The 18,918-nt window shown below is 55.6% G+C and overlaps 1 protein-coding gene across 17 annotated transcripts in view; it reads left to right on the top strand.

The window, feature by feature from the left end:
- Positions 1 to 18,918, top strand: part of MAST3 (microtubule associated serine/threonine kinase 3) — a 41,351-nt gene that overhangs the window by 16,580 nt on the left and 5,853 nt on the right. For 4 of the 17 annotated variants that reach the window (XM_069589058.1, XM_069589052.1, XM_069589046.1 and 1 more), the window contains 20 exons: positions 986 to 1,074; positions 1,156 to 1,225; positions 1,413 to 1,433; positions 1,954 to 2,032; positions 2,497 to 2,657; positions 2,847 to 2,922; positions 3,215 to 3,424; positions 3,536 to 3,637; positions 3,910 to 4,042; positions 5,556 to 5,623; positions 6,033 to 6,118; positions 6,886 to 7,094; positions 7,782 to 7,920; positions 12,712 to 12,844; positions 12,983 to 13,148; positions 13,988 to 14,089; positions 14,773 to 14,895; positions 15,975 to 16,084; positions 17,899 to 18,038; positions 18,557 to 18,801. In XM_069589058.1, coding sequence (XP_069445159.1) covers positions 986 to 1,074; positions 1,156 to 1,225; positions 1,413 to 1,433; positions 1,954 to 2,032; positions 2,497 to 2,657; positions 2,847 to 2,922; positions 3,215 to 3,424; positions 3,536 to 3,637; positions 3,910 to 4,042; positions 5,556 to 5,623; positions 6,033 to 6,118; positions 6,886 to 7,094; positions 7,782 to 7,920; positions 12,712 to 12,844; positions 12,983 to 13,148; positions 13,988 to 14,089; positions 14,773 to 14,895; positions 15,975 to 16,084; positions 17,899 to 18,038; positions 18,557 to 18,801 — 2,462 coding nt within the window. Of the gene's footprint in view, positions 1 to 985; positions 1,075 to 1,152; positions 1,226 to 1,412; positions 1,434 to 1,501; positions 2,033 to 2,496; positions 2,658 to 2,846; positions 2,923 to 3,214; positions 3,425 to 3,535; positions 3,638 to 3,909; positions 4,043 to 5,555; positions 5,624 to 6,032; positions 6,119 to 6,885; positions 7,095 to 7,781; positions 7,921 to 12,711; positions 12,845 to 12,982; positions 13,149 to 13,987; positions 14,090 to 14,772; positions 14,896 to 15,974; positions 16,085 to 17,898; positions 18,039 to 18,556; positions 18,802 to 18,918 lie in introns of those variants that run through there. The other 13 variants (XM_069589057.1, XM_069589051.1, XM_069589045.1 and 10 more) reach the window with 4 other exon arrangements.

Genomic DNA, 18,918 nt, shown 5'->3' with positions numbered 1-18,918 from the left:
CCGGTCTCTCCCTCCTCTAGGCTTATTGGTATTGGTGGATGCTGGTGATTTCCCTGGCAAGTCATTGCCTTCTCTCTCACCATGCACCAAGCCCAAAGCTGAGTACTGTGTGTGTACCTTGCAAGGTGTACAGATGGGGAAACTGAGGCTCAGAGGGGGCAGTGGCAAGTAGAGCAGTGGGTAGGCTGAGCCCCTCCGCCCTGTGCATTTAGTCTCCTGAGTGGGTTGCTGACCTCGCCCTCCTTGGCCTGCATTGTGCCTCTGCCTGGAACACCGTTCCTGGCCCCGCGAGGCCCCAGCATTTCATCTCTCCCTCTCTACGCAGTTCTGCCGAGGCCAGGCTGCGTTGGCAGCTCTGGCTGCGTGGGCTGATGCACTTGTCGGGCGAGCAGAGCCGTTGCCAGGCGACTGCCAGAGTTGGAGGGGGGAACCATGTTGCTCGCAACTTCCCTATGCCAGGGCGGGGGTTGGGGCCAGGGCCCAGGTGGGAGAAACTGGGCAAGGGATCTGGTGGCCAGGAAGGAGCTGGGATGAAGGGAGGAAAACACGTGGGCCAAAGTTTGGCAGAACAAGATGCAACTGTGCATGTTGCCGGCTTTAGGGTTTCCAAGGGTCACGTTGGCGTTTTAGGGGGGTGTCAGGGGAGGGGATTGGCCAGGAGGTTGAAACAGTGGTCCTGGGAAGAGATGCTTAATACGGAGTAGGGGATCTGCCTCAACCGCTCTGGGGGTTCCAGGGTCCTCTTCACCCTCTGTCTTGTTTGCCAGTGTTCCTGGCAAGGCTCTGGGAGTGGGGTTGTGAACGCAGAAGCTGGAGAAGCAGGGCCAGGGGCTCCTGGGCTGAACTCAGGGCCATGGAGTCCATCTGGGGAGCAGAGAGGGCACGGTCATGCCCCCAAAGCTGCTGCCCATGGGCTCCCAGTTGGGCTTGTGGTTCTCTGAGCCAGGAGGCCCAGGTCTGACTTTATCCCCACCTCCCCCAATAGCTGCCGCAGTGGGAACCGCAAGAGCCTGGTGGTAGGAACGCCCTCACCCACCCTTTCCCGGCCCCTGTCTCCACTGTCCATCCCAACAGGTGAGTGGGGGGGCAAGCGGGGAGTGGAGGTTTCCTGTTTCCACTCCCGCTGACTCAGTTTCCCCACCTCCTCCTCAGCAGGCAGCAGCCCCCTAGATAGTCCTCGGAATTTCTCAGCTGCCTCTGCCATCAACTTCCCTTTTGCACGGAGGTGAGTGGTTGCCAGTTTTGGGGGATGGTGGCTGATACCACGGGCAAGGGGCCAGGCAGGGGCCTGCTCTTGGTGGCTGGACCTGCCTCCTCATCAGCCTTTTCCCCCTCCCCTGGCCTCTGCCCTGCGGTGGTCCCCCCTTTGGCTCCCTCCCCTGGCAAATGCATGCATGCACGACCTCCTACAGCCACATCGCACGCACAGACAGGTAATTTCTAGGAGCCCTTGGGGAGGGGGTGGGGGCGGGGGTGGCATGGCCTGGTCCAGGAATCTCTCACTCACTGAAAGTTATTAATTCACCTAACAAGAGCTGGCGGAGGAGCTGTTGTGTGCCAGGCATTTATTTAAATGCCGCTTACTCAGTCAGCAACGTTTATTGCGTTCCTGCTGGGTGCCATGCCCTCCCCTGGGGGGCTGAGGAATGGGAGGCTGGACTTTGGCCCTCAGGGCATCCTCAGGCTGGTGGGAGTGGCCAGCATGTACCCTAGCAGCTGCAACTCAGAGAGCAGCTTTGATGGCAGCTGGCATCAGGGAGGACTTCCCGGAGGACGCGTCTGGAGAACAAGGAGGAAAGCAGTGGACTTGCTCACCCTGTATTCCTGTTCTTGGCCTTTGCAGAAGGTCCTTCCTCCGGCGGGGCCAGGATCTGCCAGCCACAGTGCCTGCCCTTGGTCCCCAGAAACTGCAGGGGCCATGCCTCCCTTCCAACTTCTCCTTCTCCTCCCCAGGGCTGACGGCAGAAGATGGTCCCTCGCATCGCTCCCGTCTTCTGGCTATGGAACCAACACGCCCAGCTCCACTGTCTCGGTACCCACAGTCCCGCCTCGGCAGGCAGAGCAGGGAGTGCCAGGTTGGGGGTGGGGGAGACACATCTTTGTTTTGTTTTGGTTTTTTTAAGGTGTTGAGTAGTTGTCTAGTCAGTAAAACATCCTGGCTTCCCCCCTCTGTGCTCCATTTTGAGCGATGTGGGGGTCCCTGAAAGGACCCAGCCTTGGCCCAAAGGGCTCCTGTTCGGGTATACACAGATATCTGCCTCCTTGTGTGGTCAGGGAAGGTCTGGTCAGAGGGGGTCTTGGAGTTGCCAAGGAAGCAGTGAGGGCTTCCTGGAGGAAGGGACATCAAAGCTGGAGTTTTGAAGGATGCACAGGAGAGAGGCAGGAGAGTTACCATGATGACCTATGGATAGCTGGGCCTTGAGAGTTAGGATAATGCTGGGGTCCTGGCTGTGGAGCTGACCGTGAACGCGTGGCCCTGATACCCCTTCCTGCCAGTCGAGCTCATCCTCTCGGGAGCGCCTCCACCAGCTTCCTTTCCAGCCGACGCCGGACGAACTCTGCTTCCTGTCCAAGCATTTCCGCAGCTCAGACAGTGTGGCTGATGAGGAGGGCGGCCACCGCTCACCTCGCCTCCGCCCCCGCTCCCGCAGCCTCAGGTGGGCCTCCACCTCTGACCCCAGCCCCAGCCCCAGCCCTTCCCTGGGCGCAGCTCCTCCTCCACCTCCAGTCCTGACCCCGCCCAAGCCTGGCCTCTAGCCCTGGGTAGAGCTCAGTCCTGGCTCAGCCACCCTTCCCTGGGCTGTGTTTTGGGTCCCATGTCTTAAGCCAGTTGTCCCCTCCTTCAGCCCTGGACGCACCACAGGGACCTTCGACAATGAGATCGTAATGATGAATCATGTGTACCGGGAGAGATTCCCCAAGGTGGGCAGCACCTGGTGGCCGGACCAGCCCCAGCTCCGCTCCCTGTTGCTGTCCCTCCATGGCCCGCGCTGTCCTCTTGGTTGTGTCCCTCCCCCATCTCTTCGTTTCTGTTTTTCCCTGTCACTCTGCCCCCCGCCCCCTCTCACGTCTGTGCACATCGCTTCTTCCCCTGCGATCCTTGGACCCCATCGTCACATCTCTCTCTCCCGCCCCCATCTGCACACATTGCTCCCAGGCCCCGTCCAAATGACCAGGTCACCCCATCTCCCCCCCACCCCCCACTTCTGCCCAGGCCACAGCACAGATGGAGGGCCGTCTGCAGGAGTTCCTGGCCGCCTTCTCGCCCGGCGCCCGGCTGGCACTGGCTGACGGTGTCCTGGGTTTCATCCACCACCAAATCATCGAGCTGGCCCGTGACTGCCTGGCCAAGTCTGGAGAGGCGCTTGTCACCTCCCGCTACTTCCTGGAGATGCAGGAGAAGCTGGAGCGGCTGCTGCAGGATGTGCGTGGGGGTGGGGTGGTGGAGGGAGTGGGTACAGGATTTTGGGGTCCCCGGGCAGGGCAGGGCGGGAACAGGGGCTGGTGTATGATGCTACCACCCATCTGCTCCCAGGCCCACGAGCGCTCAGACAGTGAGGAAGTTGGCTTCATTGTCCAGCTCGTCCGGAAGCTGCTGATCATCATTTCGCGGCCAGCGAGGCTCCTCGAGTGTCTGGTGAGTGTCTTGGCACATGGCTGGATGCAAGGCTCAGACCAGGCCCTCAGCAGTCCTGAGATTAAAAAGTGGCAGTCCCCATCATGTAGGGCTTTGTGAGAAACACCAGGGGCCGCCAGACTCGGGTGGGCTTCCCAGAAGAGGCACCAGGAGCTAGGATCCCGGGGACAAGTCGGAGCCACTGGTAGAATGCTTCAGATGGAGGGAGGGGGGTGTGCAAAGGCCTGAAGGTGGGACCAGGCTTCGATTGACCAATCCCTCTGCATCCCCAGGAGTTTGACCCGGAGGAGTTTTACCACCTGCTGGAGGCTGCCGAGGGCCAGGCCCGAGAGGGCCAGGGCATCAAGACTGACCTGCCACAGTACATCATTGGGCAGCTGGGCCTGGCTAAGGATCCGCTCCAGGGTGAGCTGGAGTGGGGGCGGGGCCAAAAGAGGAAACTGGGGTGAGAGTGGGGAGGAGCCAGGGTTCCAGCCTGTGCCCGTGTGGCTCCAGAGTGCACCACACTGTCCTTCCCCTCTGTTTGGCCCTGTCCTCAGCTACCTGCAGGGCACATTTTGGGTAAGCTGCCCAGGATTCCAGGGTAAGGTGGCCACAAGTTGGACCCCGTGACCTGCCCTGCCTTGGAGCCTCAGCGTCCTCAAATGCTAAATCGAGTTGGGCCAGGGTGCCAGGGAACCACCGTGAGCAGTGGCACTCACTTGAATTCCAAAGCACTCTCCCAATTTCCTCTGACTGTGGCCCGGGAAGTGGGACATGGAGGCAGACAGGGCAATCCACGGGCACAACTGAAACGGCCAGGAACCTCCCCCAAACAGTCAGGACAGGGAAGAAGACATGGTGCTGGGGGAGGCATTGAACTTGAACCTGGCCTGGTGGTTCAGGGTGGTCAGGGGAGCTCTGGGGAAAGATTATATTCAAACTGGGGCCTGGAGGATGGAGAAGCGACCGGGTGCAGATTTGGGGGAGAGAGGACGTGAACCAGGCAGGGGAACCGTGAAGGCAGAGGTCGTGAGATGGGTGTGCGTCTGGCCTTTTGGAAGAGCAGTAAGGAAGGGGTATGGCTGAGGAAGGGGCAACGGGGTCAGCAGGACCCAGCCGCAGTGGCCGGCACCCACGGGGATCAGGCTGCCATTGTCCCATTTGAAGTTGCAGAGACTGAGGCTCTGTGCTGTTGAGCTGGATTCAGGCCCAGGCGTGCCCAAGGCCAGATCATGCTCAGACTAGCTGTCTGGCCGAGGCTGTGCTCCACAGGCGGGGCTGTGGCCGGGGGGGGGCCTGGTGACAGGAAAAATGGGAAGTGGTCAGGCAGACAGGTGGCAGCTGAGGCTGAGTGCAGATCACCAGCCCAGCGCCGCATGGGGCCCTCTGAGAGCGTGAGGGGCTGCATCCAGCCCCGGGCCTCACTCACCCGAGGCTGTGCTGCCCCGTCTCAGCCTTGCTCTGTGACCACGAGACACTGTCTTCATGGTCTCCATCACCATTGATGTTCACCAGCCGCTCACTCTCACTCAAGACTGCCCCTGCTAAACTCCAGCTGAGGCTGGAAACTAAGGGGGCTCCCCCGGGCCCTGCCCTGAGCTGAGGAGCATGTCAGCCACCACCTAGAGGGCCTGCGTCACAGCGGGGTATTCACGGCCCCGAGACTTGGAGCCAGGCTTCAAGATAGCCGGAGCAAGCAGAACCTGGGCTTCCCACTGGCCCGTCTAGAAGGTTCCTCAGTCACTGCTCAGTCCAGCCTCCTGGATTTGACCGAAATCTGGACGCAGTAGGGACTCAACGACAGAATCATGGGAGCTGGTCAGGGGAAGCACTCTCTCCCCATTCCAAGATGAGCCCTGGAGGCCTCAGGAAGTCTCTGACTGGTGGAGGGGCCGGGCTCAGAAACCCCATTTGAGGCTTCTCCCACATTTTACAGAGATGGTGCCTCTGAGTCACCTCGATGACAGTGGAGGACAGCCACCAGCACCAGAGGAGTCCCCTGAGGTGAGACAGCACAGAGCTTTGGTGCCCCCACCTGGCTTGTTCTTTTGATGGTAGACCAGGTGACCCTGAGAGGGGCTAGGTTTGCCATTTGCTGAGATTTTGCATACAGTAGGTGCTTAATGAATGCCTGTGACTGTGGGGGCAGGTAAGGGCAGGTGAGATTGCCCTGCTGGGAAGGTTGAGCAGGGCAGGGTTGGAGGGGGCACTGGAAAGTAGGGTTTTGCAGGCTGTGTAGGAGTTTCCTGGTAGGAGGGCATGCATGGCTTCAGCTAAAATCTCAAGCTTGGAGGCTGAGTTTGAGAAGTATGTACAGGAGAAGTAGCATTAGGTGCCAGCTGGGACTTGGGGGCAGGAAGAACACAGTCTGCTCTGAGCTGGGGCAGGACCCTGACCCCTGTTGCCCCGCCAGAGTCGTGCCCTGGTCGGCCCTTCACGGAGGAAGCCATGTGAGAGCGACTTCGAGACTATCAAACTCATTAGCAATGGGGCCTACGGGTGAGTCCTTGGGTCCCCCGTAGACCCATTTCTCAGATGCCCTTGGGGATGACTGATGCCCACACAGCCCCTGAGTATGTAGACAGAGAAATAGATCTGCAGACACAACCCAGCAGGGACATGGCTTGGAAGGGTTCATCCGTGATCTTGGTCCTTACTCGCCCCGAGCATAGCGTTCTAGGAGTTTGGGGGCTGAGCAAGCGATGGCAGTAGTGTGCAGCGAGCATTATTTAAATGCCACTTTGACAGATTTGCTTTGGTGGAGGTGGTAGTGGGGAATCCCTCTTAGCATAAGACTGTCATGTGGGGGAGGGCGGAGGGGGGAATTACAGAGGGGGCTTACGTGTCCAGGCTTAAGTGTCAGCAACGCGGTGGGGAGTCTCTGAATCAGAGAGCTCCATCAGGCGGAAGCAGCTTGGGGTTTTCATAGCCCCAGCCTTTACCTTATCTGAGGGTACGCAAAACCAACAGGCTCTAAATGGCTAAAAAATCTGCTTATTTGAGTTATAATGAACACAGTTTGAGTTTGTGCCAGCAAGGCTTCTGAACTAACGGGTCTCAGTCAGCTGTGAAGAAATAAACAACCTAGGAGCCATCTTTGACTCTTTATATGACGCCAGGGAGTGTGGCTTAAACCCTAGGAGTGGCTGCCTGGGTGGAGGGCACAGGCCAAGGCAAGGCATGTGGGGTTCTGGACCCAGGCCAGGTCCCGGTGCCTGCCGGGGCTTCAGCAGGCCCCCCACCCCTCCGCTGCAACCCCACCCCAGGGCCGTCTACCTGGTGCGGCACCGGGAAACGAGGCAGCGTTTTGCCATCAAGAAGATCAACAAGCAGAACCTGATGCTGCGCAACCAGATCCAGCAGGTGTTCGTGGAGCGCGACATCCTCACCTTCGCCGAGAACCCATTCGTGGTCAGCATGTTCTGCTCGTTCGAGACCCGGCGCCACTTGTGCATGGTCATGGAGTATGTGGAAGGTGTGGTCACGAGGGCTTGCCTGCCTCCAGCGGTGGGGAGCTCACCCCTTATCCAGGAGACAGTCTCTTCTTTGACCCAGCTAGAGTCTGCTCTGTCCTCCGTGGGGTCCCAGCCTGCCTTGGTGAGAGGAAGGGCTCACTCTGCAGTGGGGGACCCAGCAGTGGGGTTGGACATGGGGAAGCCCAAGGACGAGTGTGAAGGCAGAACCCTAGGGTATAGGGTAGGGGTAGGATGGACAGCCTAGTCGGAAGGGACTGGTGGGCAGGAAGCTTGGAGGCTAGAATAAAAGCAAGGGAGGGCAGGAGGCGTGGGTTGGAAGGACTGGGATAGTTGGAGGCCAGCTGAGGAGTTGTAGGATCAGGTTTCCAGCTCAGGAAAGACTAGTGTCTTCAGGTAATGGCAGGAACAAGCATGTGCCAAGGTAGCTGCCAGGCAAGGAGAGGGAGCATGCACTTAGGAGGCCCCAGCTCTGTGCAAGGGAAGGGACTGTGCACTTAACAAAGCTGCTGCCCTGCCCAGGGCAAACCAGAAAGTAGGGTCTGCATACCCTCCCGCCCCTACCAGCTCCCATCCCAGTTCAGGACAGACTGGGGGCACTGTGCCGGAGGTGGGGAGGGCAGGGGGGTACAAGTCTAGGCACAGCTGCAGAACCGAGGATCTCTGTGAGCGTGTCCCCGCTTCCGCAGGTGGCGACTGTGCCACGCTCCTGAAGAACATGGGCCCGCTGCCGGTGGACATGGCCCGCATGTACTTCGCCGAGACGGTACTGGCACTGGAGTACCTGCACAACTACGGCATCGTCCACCGTGACCTCAAGCCTGACAAGTGAGCGACGGGGACCTCTGGGAGCGGGCTCGCTTGAGTGGGTCTGGGGCTGCTCGGAAGCAGCATTATCTGGATCCCGCTGGCATCACGGGGCCCCAGCAGTGAGCAGATAATAGACGCCTGCTGTGTGCAGGGGAAGGACAGTGCACTTATGGAGGTGCTCTGGCAAAGAGGGTGCCCAGACCAGACAGGGGAAAGGCCCATGCGCTCGAGCACTGCTACAACATAGCAGAAGTGAACTTGACTGTATGAGGCACCAGCTGTATACAAAGAGCAGGGCCATGCACGTTGCAGAACCTCATGTGTGAAGAAGGACTGTGCGTGTCTTGAGCACCTGCTGTGTACTAGTGTAGGGAAGAGAGTCTCAGGCTGTTTATTTTTTTCTAGCATCTTGTACGCACCTATTGAGGGGCAGGTCCTCTGTGAGTGACTGGAAAACACGCATGTGAGTGTGAATAACCCCTCAGGCTTTGTAACCCCTCCATAGTTTTCAAAGCACTCTCCTCCTGCATTAATTGAGAACCTGCTGTGTACAGAGGAAGGGGCTGCTCTTAGATCAAGTACCCTCTGGACATCAGGCAGGACGTGTGAGCTCTCAGCTACTTGCCGTGGGGAGGTGTGAACATGAGCATCAGGAGTCTGCATGTTTTAGGACTTAACTTTCCTGGTGGCCCAGGGGTTAAGACACGGCACTTCCAGTGTGGGTTATACAGGTTCATTCCCTGGCCGGGGAACTAAGATCCCACGTGCCGTGCTGCGCGGTGTGGTCTATAATTAGTTAATTAAGAGAGTCTGCATGTTTTCAGGCCATCTTATGTTTTGCCAATGGCTTAGAAAACAAAGCACATGTGTTTGGCACTTACTGTCTACCTTGGGCCTGTGCTCTCATTTTAAGGAGCCCAGATGGCAATATAACTGACTCCTCACACGCTGATCACTTCTGAGTTTATAAAGCACCTCTTTTTGCTGGTGTGTATTTACTGGTCACCAGCTGCGTAGAGGTGATCAGAGCACCTCTGCTTAGTAAATGTGTTATTAAGCAAGGACTGTGGAGAAGGCAGTGGCACCCCGCTCCAGTACTCTTGCCTGGAAAATCCCACGGACAGAGAAGCCTGGTGGGCTGCAGTCCATGGGGTCGCGGAGAGTCGGACACGACTGAGCGACTTCACTTTCCCTTTTCACTTTCATGCATTGGAGAAGGAAATGGCAACCCACTCCAGTGTTCTAGAGAATCCCAGGGACAGGGGAGCCTGGTAGGCTGCTGTCTGTGGGGTCGCACAGAGTCGAACATGACTGAAGTGACTTAGCAGCAGCAGCAGCAAGCAAGGACTGTGTCAGGCCCTGAACACTGCAACTGTCTTTTTATATGAAGTTTTTATTGCTGAGGTCAGCATGAGATGAACACCTGCTGTTTACTGGGGACAGGGATCCTTTACTCCAATGAAGGTACTTGCCGTGTGGAGTTGTGAATCTGAGTCTTAAGAGCCCTGCGTGTTTTCAGGGCATCTTGTAGTTTGCCAGAGGCTTAGAACAGTGGTCCCCAGCCTTTGTGGCACCAGGGACCCATTTCATGGAAAATAATTTTCCCACGGACCGGGGTGGCACGGAATGGTTCTGGGATGATTCCAGTGCATTATATATATTGTGCATTTTATTTCTATTATTACATCAGTTCCACCTCAGATCATCAGGCATCAGGTACCGGAGGTTGGGGACCCCTGGCTTAGGAAACAAGCAAACGTGTAGTTGGCACCTGTTGTATACCTGGGCCTCCATGCTCCATGTTCTCTGGCTGCTTGCTTTGTGCTCATCAGACCTCTTTGCGATCATCCTGGACTGGGGCCTTCCCAGTGTTCCCGAGGCAGGACTGGCCCCTCCCATGCTCATGGCCCTCATCTGCAACACGGGATGGGAAGGGGTCCAGCCCCAGAGGGTTCAGGGAGGGATTCAGTTCAGTTCAGTTCAGTCGCTCAGTCGTGTCCGACTCTTTGCGACCCCCTGAATCGCACCACGCTAGGCCTCCCTGTCCATCACCAACTCCCGGAGTTCACTCAGATTCATGTCCATCGAGTCAGTGATGCCATCCAGCCATCTCATCCTCTGTCGTCCCCTTCTCCTCCTGCCCCCAATCCCTCCAGGCCCCCACAATTGGTTCTGGAGAAAAATAATTTTTCCTTTGCAGTTCAGAAAATTTCAGGTACACCCCAAGTCAAGAGAAGGTGCATTCATTTGCTAGGGCAGCCCTAACTAAGGGCTTAAACAACAAGAAATTTATTCTCAGGACTTCCTGGCTGTCCAGTGGTTAAGACTCTGCACTTCCACTACAGTGGGCGTGGGTTCGATCCCCCGTTAGTGAACTGAGATCCCACATGCCGCACAGTGTGGCCAAAAATAAATTAACTAACTTAATTTTTTTTTTTTTAAAGAAGTTTATTCTCTCAGTTCTGGAGGCTAGAAGTTCAAGATCAAAGGGTCGGCTCCCTTCAGAGGTGCCAGGGAAGGATGTATTCCAGGCTTTTCTCCTGGCTTCTGGTAGTTCCTAGGCTGTGGTGGCATAATTCTAACCCTCGTGTGGTGTCCCCCACTGTGTGCAAGTCTGTGTCTAAATCCCCACCTTTTATAAGGACTCCAGTCCTGCTGGATTAGTGGTCACCTGGTGGCGCAGAGGGCAGAGAATCTGCTTGCAATGCAAGAGCCCCAGGAGACGCAGGTTCGATCCCTGGGTCAGGAAGATCCCATGGAGGAGGGCATGGCAACCCACTCCAGTATTCTTGCCTGGAGAATCCCTGTGGACAGAGGAGCTTGGCAGGCTACAGTCCATAGTGTTGCAAAGAGTTGGACACAGCTGAGCGACTAAGCCCAGCATGGCACAGTTGCTAGCTACGTACTCCAGAATGACCTCACCTTAACTAATGATGTTTGCAGTGACCCCATCCCCAGATAAGATCACATTATAGTTCCTGGGGGTTAGGAGCTCAGCGTGTGAAGTTGAGGGATACACAGTTCAGTCCATAACGGAAGAGGGGGACAGCGTCCCACCCCCACAGCTCCCAACGTTCAACCAGTCCCGTTTCCTCCCAGGCCACTCAGTCCTCCCCACTGAGTTGAAGCAAATTCCAGGCATTTCTCATTTTCTCTGTGAAAAGGAAACAAATTTTTAAATACCACATATAGTCAACATTCAAGAAATGAACTTTTTAAAAAAGATTTATTTATTTGTTATTTTATTTATTTATTTGGCTGCACCGGGGCTTAAGTTGCAGTTTCTGGGATCTAGTTCATTTAGCAGGGATCGAACCCAGGCACCTTGCACTGGGAGCATGGAGTCTTAGCCACCCGACCACCAGGGCAGTCCCAGGAAATGAACGTTTTTGAGGCAGGGACATGCCCATGGGCGCTCAGGAAACATTGGTTTGTCTTAGCAGAGGATGGCCAAAGGCCTGCTCTGAGGCCTTGGTTTTTGGAGGGAGTTGGCTTAGCTGGTAGCTACACCAAAGTGTTTCTTCCACAGCTGGTATACACAGTAGTTGCTTAAGAAACATCATTTAAAAAAACAAACAAAAACCAGCAGAGGCACCGAGTGGGCACACAGAATTGTTTCTTTCTAGAGTTGAGGTACGCAGTAGGTGTCAAATAAATGACTCCTGAGACAACTTGAATACAGACAGTGAATTCTCCAGAAATGTATGTATTTATTTATTTTAAAATGATTTTATTTATTTACTTTTTTTTGGCTGTGCTGGATCTTGGTTGCCGCGTGGGCTTTGCTCTGGTTGCGGCGCACGGAGGCTCCCCTCTAGCTGTGGTGCTCAAGCTGCTTCTTGTGGGGGCTCCTCTTGTGGAGCACAGGTTCCAGAGCCCACGGGCTTTAGTAGCTGTGGTTCCTGGGCTCTAGACCACAGGCTCAATAGTTGTGGCGTCTGGGGTTAGTTGTTCCATGTCGTGTCTGATCTTCCTGGACCAGGGATCAAACCTGTGTCTCCCGCACTCGCAGGCAGAGTCTTTACCACTGAGCCACCACGGAAACCCCTATTTACTTATTTCTCATTTTATGTATTTATTTTTGGTTGTACCATGCGGTATGCGCAATCTCAGTGCCCAGACCAAGGGTTGAACCCATGCCCTCTGCCCTGGGAGCAGAGTTTTAACCACTGGGCCACTGGGGAAGTCCTGCAAATATTTATTTTTAAATGGGCAGGTGTACCCAGGAGGTACGTGAAAACGTGACTTTATAAATCTGATGCATGGGATTTTTATCACTTAAAATATTTATATATTTAAACTTGCAAGAGAACAGGAATAGCAGCGTATAGGTGTGTGAGTTTTAAACAACTGCACCCATGAGGGGCACAAATATTTCTGTATATAGCAGGTGCTAAAGACATGTTCACTTCAGAGTAGGTGCTTGCACAATATTTAGTTTGTTAAAAATAATGGCTGTAGGTGCAAAAATACACTGTAGCTCTCCTGCTAGGGGGTGTTCAGGAAACGTTTCAGTGCCCAGTGGGGAAATGCAATGATTCTCAGGAACTTAATTTTTGCACAGCAAAGTATACAGTAGGTGCTCAACAGTAATACCCGATGCACCCAGAAGGGGCACAGAGATGTTTGCCAAATTTGTAATGTTCCCCAAGAACCTCTGTTTCTTTCAGTAATGTAATCAGGCATAGGACGTGTGTTCTGATCCGTAGTGGGGTTGGGCCACCTTGTATGGGACGAAGTTCATGATGGGGGGTGGCAGGAGCAGCCAAGTACCCCCCAGCCCTGAGCACCCCACCCACCTGCCCACAGCCTGCTCATCACCTCGCTTGGCCACATCAAGCTCACTGACTTCGGCCTGTCTAAGATTGGGCTCATGAGTATGGCCACCAACCTCTATGAAGGCCACATCGAGAAGGACACCCGGGAGTTCGTGGACAAGCAGGTGGGCAGCCTCCCCCTGCCCAAAGCCCAGCCCCGGGCCATGGGGAGACTGCAGCAGAAGGGCCCCTTCCCGTGATCTCCCCCCCCTTCCTTCCCCGGCTGGGTGCCGTCCTCAGTTTCCCTGTCCCACCCGGCCCAGGTATGCGGGACGCCTGAGTACATCGCCCCCGAGGTGATCTTCCGCCAGGGCTACGGGAAGCCGGTGGACTGGTGGGCCATGGGCGTCGTCCTCTATGAATTCCTGGTGGGCTGTGTGCCCTTCTTCGGCGATACCCCCGAGGAACTCTTTGGCCAGGTGGTCAGTGGTGCGTTCCCCACCCCCATGGCCCAGGTTTCATCCCTGTGTCGGGGAGGGGATGGATCCCCATGTGTGGATGGCTTGGGCACCTTTGGCATGCCAGGCCCTGGCTGAGCACTGGAGATACAGCCGAGGGCAAGAGGGACAGGAAGGGAGATAAATAAGCAAGCTATGAAGGGACTTTTCTTGTGGTCCAGTGATTAAGACTCCACCTTCCTGTGCGGGGCTAGGGGTGGGAGGTTCAGTGCCTCTCGGGGAACCAAGATCCCAAATGCCTCCCCTGGTGTGTCCAAAAAAAAAACAAAACTGTAGGAAATCAGAGGCAAAATGCGGAGGAAGAAAAGCAGCAGGAAGAAGGGAGGGCGTGGGGTGGCAGGTGTGGAGTGGTTAGTCGCTCAGTCACGCCTGGCTCTTCTGCAGCCCTATGGATTGTAGGAGCCCAGATGAGCTCCTCTGTCCGTGGGATTTTCCCAGGCAAGAATACTGGAGTAGGTTGCCGTTTCCTCCTCCAGGGGCTCTTCCCAGCCCAGGGATTGAACCTCAGTCTCCTGGGTCTCCTGCATGGCAGTGCAGGGAAGCCCCAGGTGTGGGGTAGAGGAGCTATATTAAAAGAGTCACAGAGAATGACACTGGGGTGACATGTGAGCAGAGTTTGAAAGGCGCAAGAGATGGAGGAAAGGAAGGTGCTCAAGGCAGAGAGCGTGGCCAGAGCAAAGGCTGTGAGGGACCAAAGCTGGAATGCTGAAGGAGCAGAGCAGGCTGATGGCTTGGAGTGCAGAAAGCAGAAGGGCTAGGAGATGCTAGGAAGCTCTAGCCGGGCCTCTTCACTTCCTCCTCTCACTTCAGACGAGATCATGTGGCCAGAGGGAGAGGAGGCCCTCCCAGCCGATGCCCAGGACCTCATCACCAGGCTGCTCCGACAGAGCCCACTGGACCGCCTGGGCACTGGTATGTTGGTGTGGGTGGGCTGGAGGCTGGAGTAAGCATGAGCTCTATTTGAGAGGCTGCATAGACAAAGGGGACTTAAAGCTGGGGTTTTGAAGGATGCGTATGAGCTCACTAGGAACTTGCATAAGACTTTGAAAGTGACTGGGTCTAGTGCAGACACGGGGGACTGAGGCTGTGTATGGGAGCCCACCAGGTCACCGTGGGCTATGTCCTAAGGTCCCTAAGGACCAGCGCAGTGGATCCCACTGTCCAAGTTTCCCCAGCCACCAAAATGGTGATAAAAGGATTGTTTAATACTGATGCAGCCACCCAGTATGTGCCCACTATGGATCACTTTCAGGATAAAACTTGGCCACTGGAGAGGACCACAAGGGCTGAGGTTGGGGAACAGGATACATTTGTGCAGTCAGCTTTGCTCGTTGGGGTAGAAACGTGGAAAGGGGCCCCGGAAGGAATCTCTCCTGAGGTCCTGGGGTTTCTCCAGGTGTTGGGATCTCAGAATCCAGCCGAGGAAAGATCAGGGCCTAGGTTCTAGCCCTACCTTGGTTCCTCTCTGGGCTCTTAGATGACGGCTATTTTCCCTTCCCATTTTTGTGGTTCTGCGCTAGCCAAGTTTGGGTTCATAACTGGCCTGGGGGGTTGTGGGGTGGGGCCCAGCAGGGCTCAGCCGGCCTTGTCTGCAGGAGGCACCCATGAGGTGAAGCAGCACCCCTTCTTCTGGACACTGGACTGGGCCGGGCTTCTGCGACACAAGGCCGAGTTTGTGCCACAGCTGGAAGCGGAGGACGACACCAGCTACTTTGACAGTAAGCGGGGGCCCAGGAGACGGGCTATGCTGTCCTGCACTCTCCTAGGGCAGCAAGGGGTCTTTGCCAGGGTCCCTGTCTCAGCTCGGTGCCTCACCCTGGGCCTAGAGCTTCTGACTTCCTGAGCTTTCCAGGACTCTGGGCATGTGTGTGCTTTCTGCCCCACCCCCCACACCCCCACACACCCCCCTGCTAGGATTTCCTTTGCATCTGAGCTCAGGTACTGCAGCACCCCCTCGGGTTTCAGGAGGGGACACCAAGCTACTTAGGGTGGCAGACCCTTTTCTGGGATCCCCCATCAGGTTCAGCCTTCTGAATCTCAGCCCTGACCAGGCATGGAACCTTGCCTGTCACACAGGAGGGTGGGCTGCCTCACTCAGCTTGGGTGGAGGTGCTCCCCTCAAGCACTTCAGATGGGCTCAGACAAATCTCCCTCTCCCTACGTGGGGCTCTGGCCAATCCCAGAGTAAATGCCCTTGGCTTCCAGCACCTCCTCCAGAACTGGATGCGTGACCTTGAGCATGGCAGAGGTCCTCTGTTTCCTTTTCTGTAAAATGAGGAACATCCTTTATGTTCGAGCTGTGCAGTGTTACCCAGCTCTAGGGGCCCCATCTCAAGAGTGAGGAAACTGAGACACAGGAATTCCCATCCAGGGCCCCACAACTTTTAGGGACACACCTGGAATTTATTCCCAGACACTAATTTGCCAGGGCTTCCCTGTGGCTCACAGGTAGAAAATCCACCTGCCAATTCAGGAGACGTGGGTTTGATCCCTGGGTCAGGAAGATTCCCTGGAGGAGGGCGCACAAACCCACTCCAGTATCCTTGCCTGGGAAATCCCATGGACAGAGCAGCCTGGCAGGCTACAGTCCACGGGGTCGCAAAGAGTCGGACATGAATGAGCAACTAAACAGCAGCTAAATCTGCCACCCAAGCCTCCTCTGTCCTGAACGTACCAGGCATAGTCCCACCTCAGCGCCTGTGCTCTGACAGTGTCTCCCCACCCGGGAGCCCTTCCCACATCACCCCTGTGTCTGCCTCCGGGCATCACCTGATGGCGACGCCTTTCCCTCCTGCAGCCCGCTCGGAACGTTACCGCCACCTGGGCTCTGAAGATGACGAGACCAACGACGAGGAGTCGTCCACGGAGATCCCCCAGTTCTCGTCCTGCTCCCACCGCTTCAGCAAGGTGAGCCTGCGACCCTGAGTGTAGCTGGCACTCAGGAAGCAGGGCAGGATGTTTGTTTGGTGTTGTCTTGTTTCTTTTGGCTGTGTCAGGCCTTAGCTGCGGCATGTGGAATATTCACTGCAACCTGTGGGCTTCATCCCTAGTTGAGGCTCACGGGCTCAGCAGCTCACGGGCTTAGTTCCCCGTCTTGGGAATCAAACCTGTGCCCCCTACATTGCAAGTCGGATTCTTAACCACTGGACCATCAGGGGAGTCCCTGTTTGGGTTTTGTTTTTTTTTTTTTTAATTTTTTTCATTGTAGTGAAATATATATAACATAAAATATACTAGTTTAACTTTTTTAAACTGTGCAATCCAGTGACACTTAGTACATTCACAGTGTTGTACAACCATCACAACGTTTATCTGGTTCCAGAACATTTCCATCATGCCCAAAGAGCAACTTTGTACCTGTCTGCCGTCACTCTTATCTCCCCCTCCTGTCTCCCCCTCCCTCATCCCCAACAACCAGCAGTCTGCTTTCTGTTTCTATGCACTTGCCTGTTCTGGACATATCACATACATGATAAATGGATGTGATACATATCATACATCACCCAGTCCAGCGTCCGGAAGAAGGGGTGCTGCTTCACCTCGTGGGAGCCTCCTGCAGACAAGGCCGGCTGAGCCCTGCTGATCCCCACCCCCCACGACCCCCTGGGCCAGTTATGAGCCCAAACTTGGCCAGCGCAGAACCACAGAGATGGGAGGGGAAAACCAGCCCGGAAGGGAACCAAGCTAGGGCTAGAACCTAGGCCCTGATCTCCCCTCGTCTGGATTCTGAGATCCCAACACTTGGAGAAACCCCAGGACCTCAGGAGAGATTCCTTCCGGGGCCCCTTTCCATGTGTCTACTCCATACACTCTGTGGACTTTTGTGTCTGGCTGCTGCTGCTGCTGCTTTTTTAAAATACATATTTATTTGGCTGTGTGGGCTCTTAGTTGCAGTGCGTGGGATCTAGTTCCCTGACCAGGGATCAAATCCTGGCCCCCTGCATTGGGAGCTCAGAGTCTTAGCCACTGGACCACCCGCCAAGTCCCTGGCTTTTTTTTGGGTTTTTTTGGCTTCCCTGCATGGCTTGTAGGGTCTTAGATCTCTGACCAGGGACTGAACCCAGCAGCAATGAGAACTCGGAGTCCTAACTACTGAATCACTAGGGAATTCCCTGTTTCTGGCTCCTTAAGACGGATCTACGCGATAGCCTGTCCGAGCTTCACTCCTTGTTGTGGCTGAGTAATATTCCACTGTGTGACTAGACCACCGTTTTGTTTATCCACTCATCAGTTGATGAACCATTTTGGTTTTTTCCACTTGGGGCAATTGTGGATAGACCTGCTCTGCTGGGTGTTATGAGCTTCACTTAAGTTCCTTTCTTTTTTTATAATTGGATCAAAAAACCTGCGCAGGGACTTCCCTGGCGGCCCAGTAGTCAAGACTCCAAGCTTCCACGGCAGGGGGCATGGGTTCAGTTCCTGGTGGGGGAAGTAAGAGCCTGCACACCGCGCAGCGTGACCAAAACCTCCCCAAACCTGCACTGCTTATGGGCCTGGGCCCCAAGGGCAGGGAACTTCAGCTGTGGCCCCTTGGTAACCAAGCCTGTCAGAGCCTCAGTCTCTCCATCTGTACAGTAGGCTAAAGACACTGTGTCTTTAAAGAAGTGGTGAGAAAGGATTTGAGGAAATGACTCAGAAGTGTCGGGCATGTAGGAAGCACTCAACTAAGCCATCCCCCAGGGATGCGGTTGTTGTGACTGTTATTTTTAATTGCTTCCCAGGTCTATAGCAGTTCTGAGTTCCTGGCCGCCCAGCCCACCCCAACCTTCGCTGAACGGAGCTTCAGTGAGGACCGGGAGGAAGGGTGGGAGCGCAGCAACGAGGGGGACTATGGGCGCCGGCTGAGCACCACTGAGGTCCGGTAGGTGGGCCGGGGAGTGGAGCCTGCTGGGAGGTGGAGCCACCAAGCCTAACACTGGAAAGAGCTGCCCAGTGGCCCAGTAGAAAAGGGTCAAACATATTGGCCGGTCTATCAGACCCCTGCCAACCTGGCCTCTGTTACCACTCCCTTTGGATTTGCATTACTAACCGTACAGGTAAAAGTAGCCATACACCATCATGCCTCTAGGCTTCTGCTTGTTTCCTCTGCCCAGAATGCCCTTTGGTCATGCTCACAAAGTCTTGTTCATCTGTCAAAGTCCAGGCTCAACACAAATAATCAATGTCTACTTGAGGAGGGGCATTGGAGGCTGAGTTTTGAAAGATGAATAGGAGTTCTCTGGGCAGTCACAGAGGATGGAGCAGGCACGGGAGCTCACTTTGTCTTTACAGATCATCTCTGACTCTAGGCTGAGGGTCAAGATGCAGCCACTAGAGGAGACTGGGTGCTCTGGGGTGAGGGCACCGGGCACGTGTGACGCAGGCTGTTCCCCACTACAGGCTGAGATCCTGCACATCTTCTGGTTCCTCTTGCCACTCCTCCTCCTCCCAGCCTGAGCGGGGCCCTAGCCCATCTCTCCTGAACACCATCAGCCTGGACACGATGCCCAAGTTTGCCTTCTCATCAGAGGATGAGGGAGCTGGCCCTGGTCCTGTGGGCCCCAAAAGGCCCATCTTCATTCTGGGGGAGCCCGATGCTCCCCCAGAAGCCACCCCAGTGATACCCAAGCCCTCCAGCCTCTCTGGTAGGTAGAATCCAGGATGGGAGCGGTAGTCTTATGGCCAATTTCCCACAGGAGAGACTATTTACGATGGGTTTTGAAGGATAAGTAGGAGTTCTCTAGAGAGAACGTTCACTTGAA

This window comes from Ovis canadensis, chromosome 5 (assembly GCF_042477335.2).
Source record: "Ovis canadensis isolate MfBH-ARS-UI-01 breed Bighorn chromosome 5, ARS-UI_OviCan_v2, whole genome shotgun sequence".
In the NCBI taxonomy this organism is placed as follows: Eukaryota; Metazoa; Chordata; class Mammalia; order Artiodactyla; family Bovidae; genus Ovis; species Ovis canadensis.
Note: the sequence above shows the minus strand (reverse complement) of the source record. Positions and strands in the feature narration are given on the sequence as shown.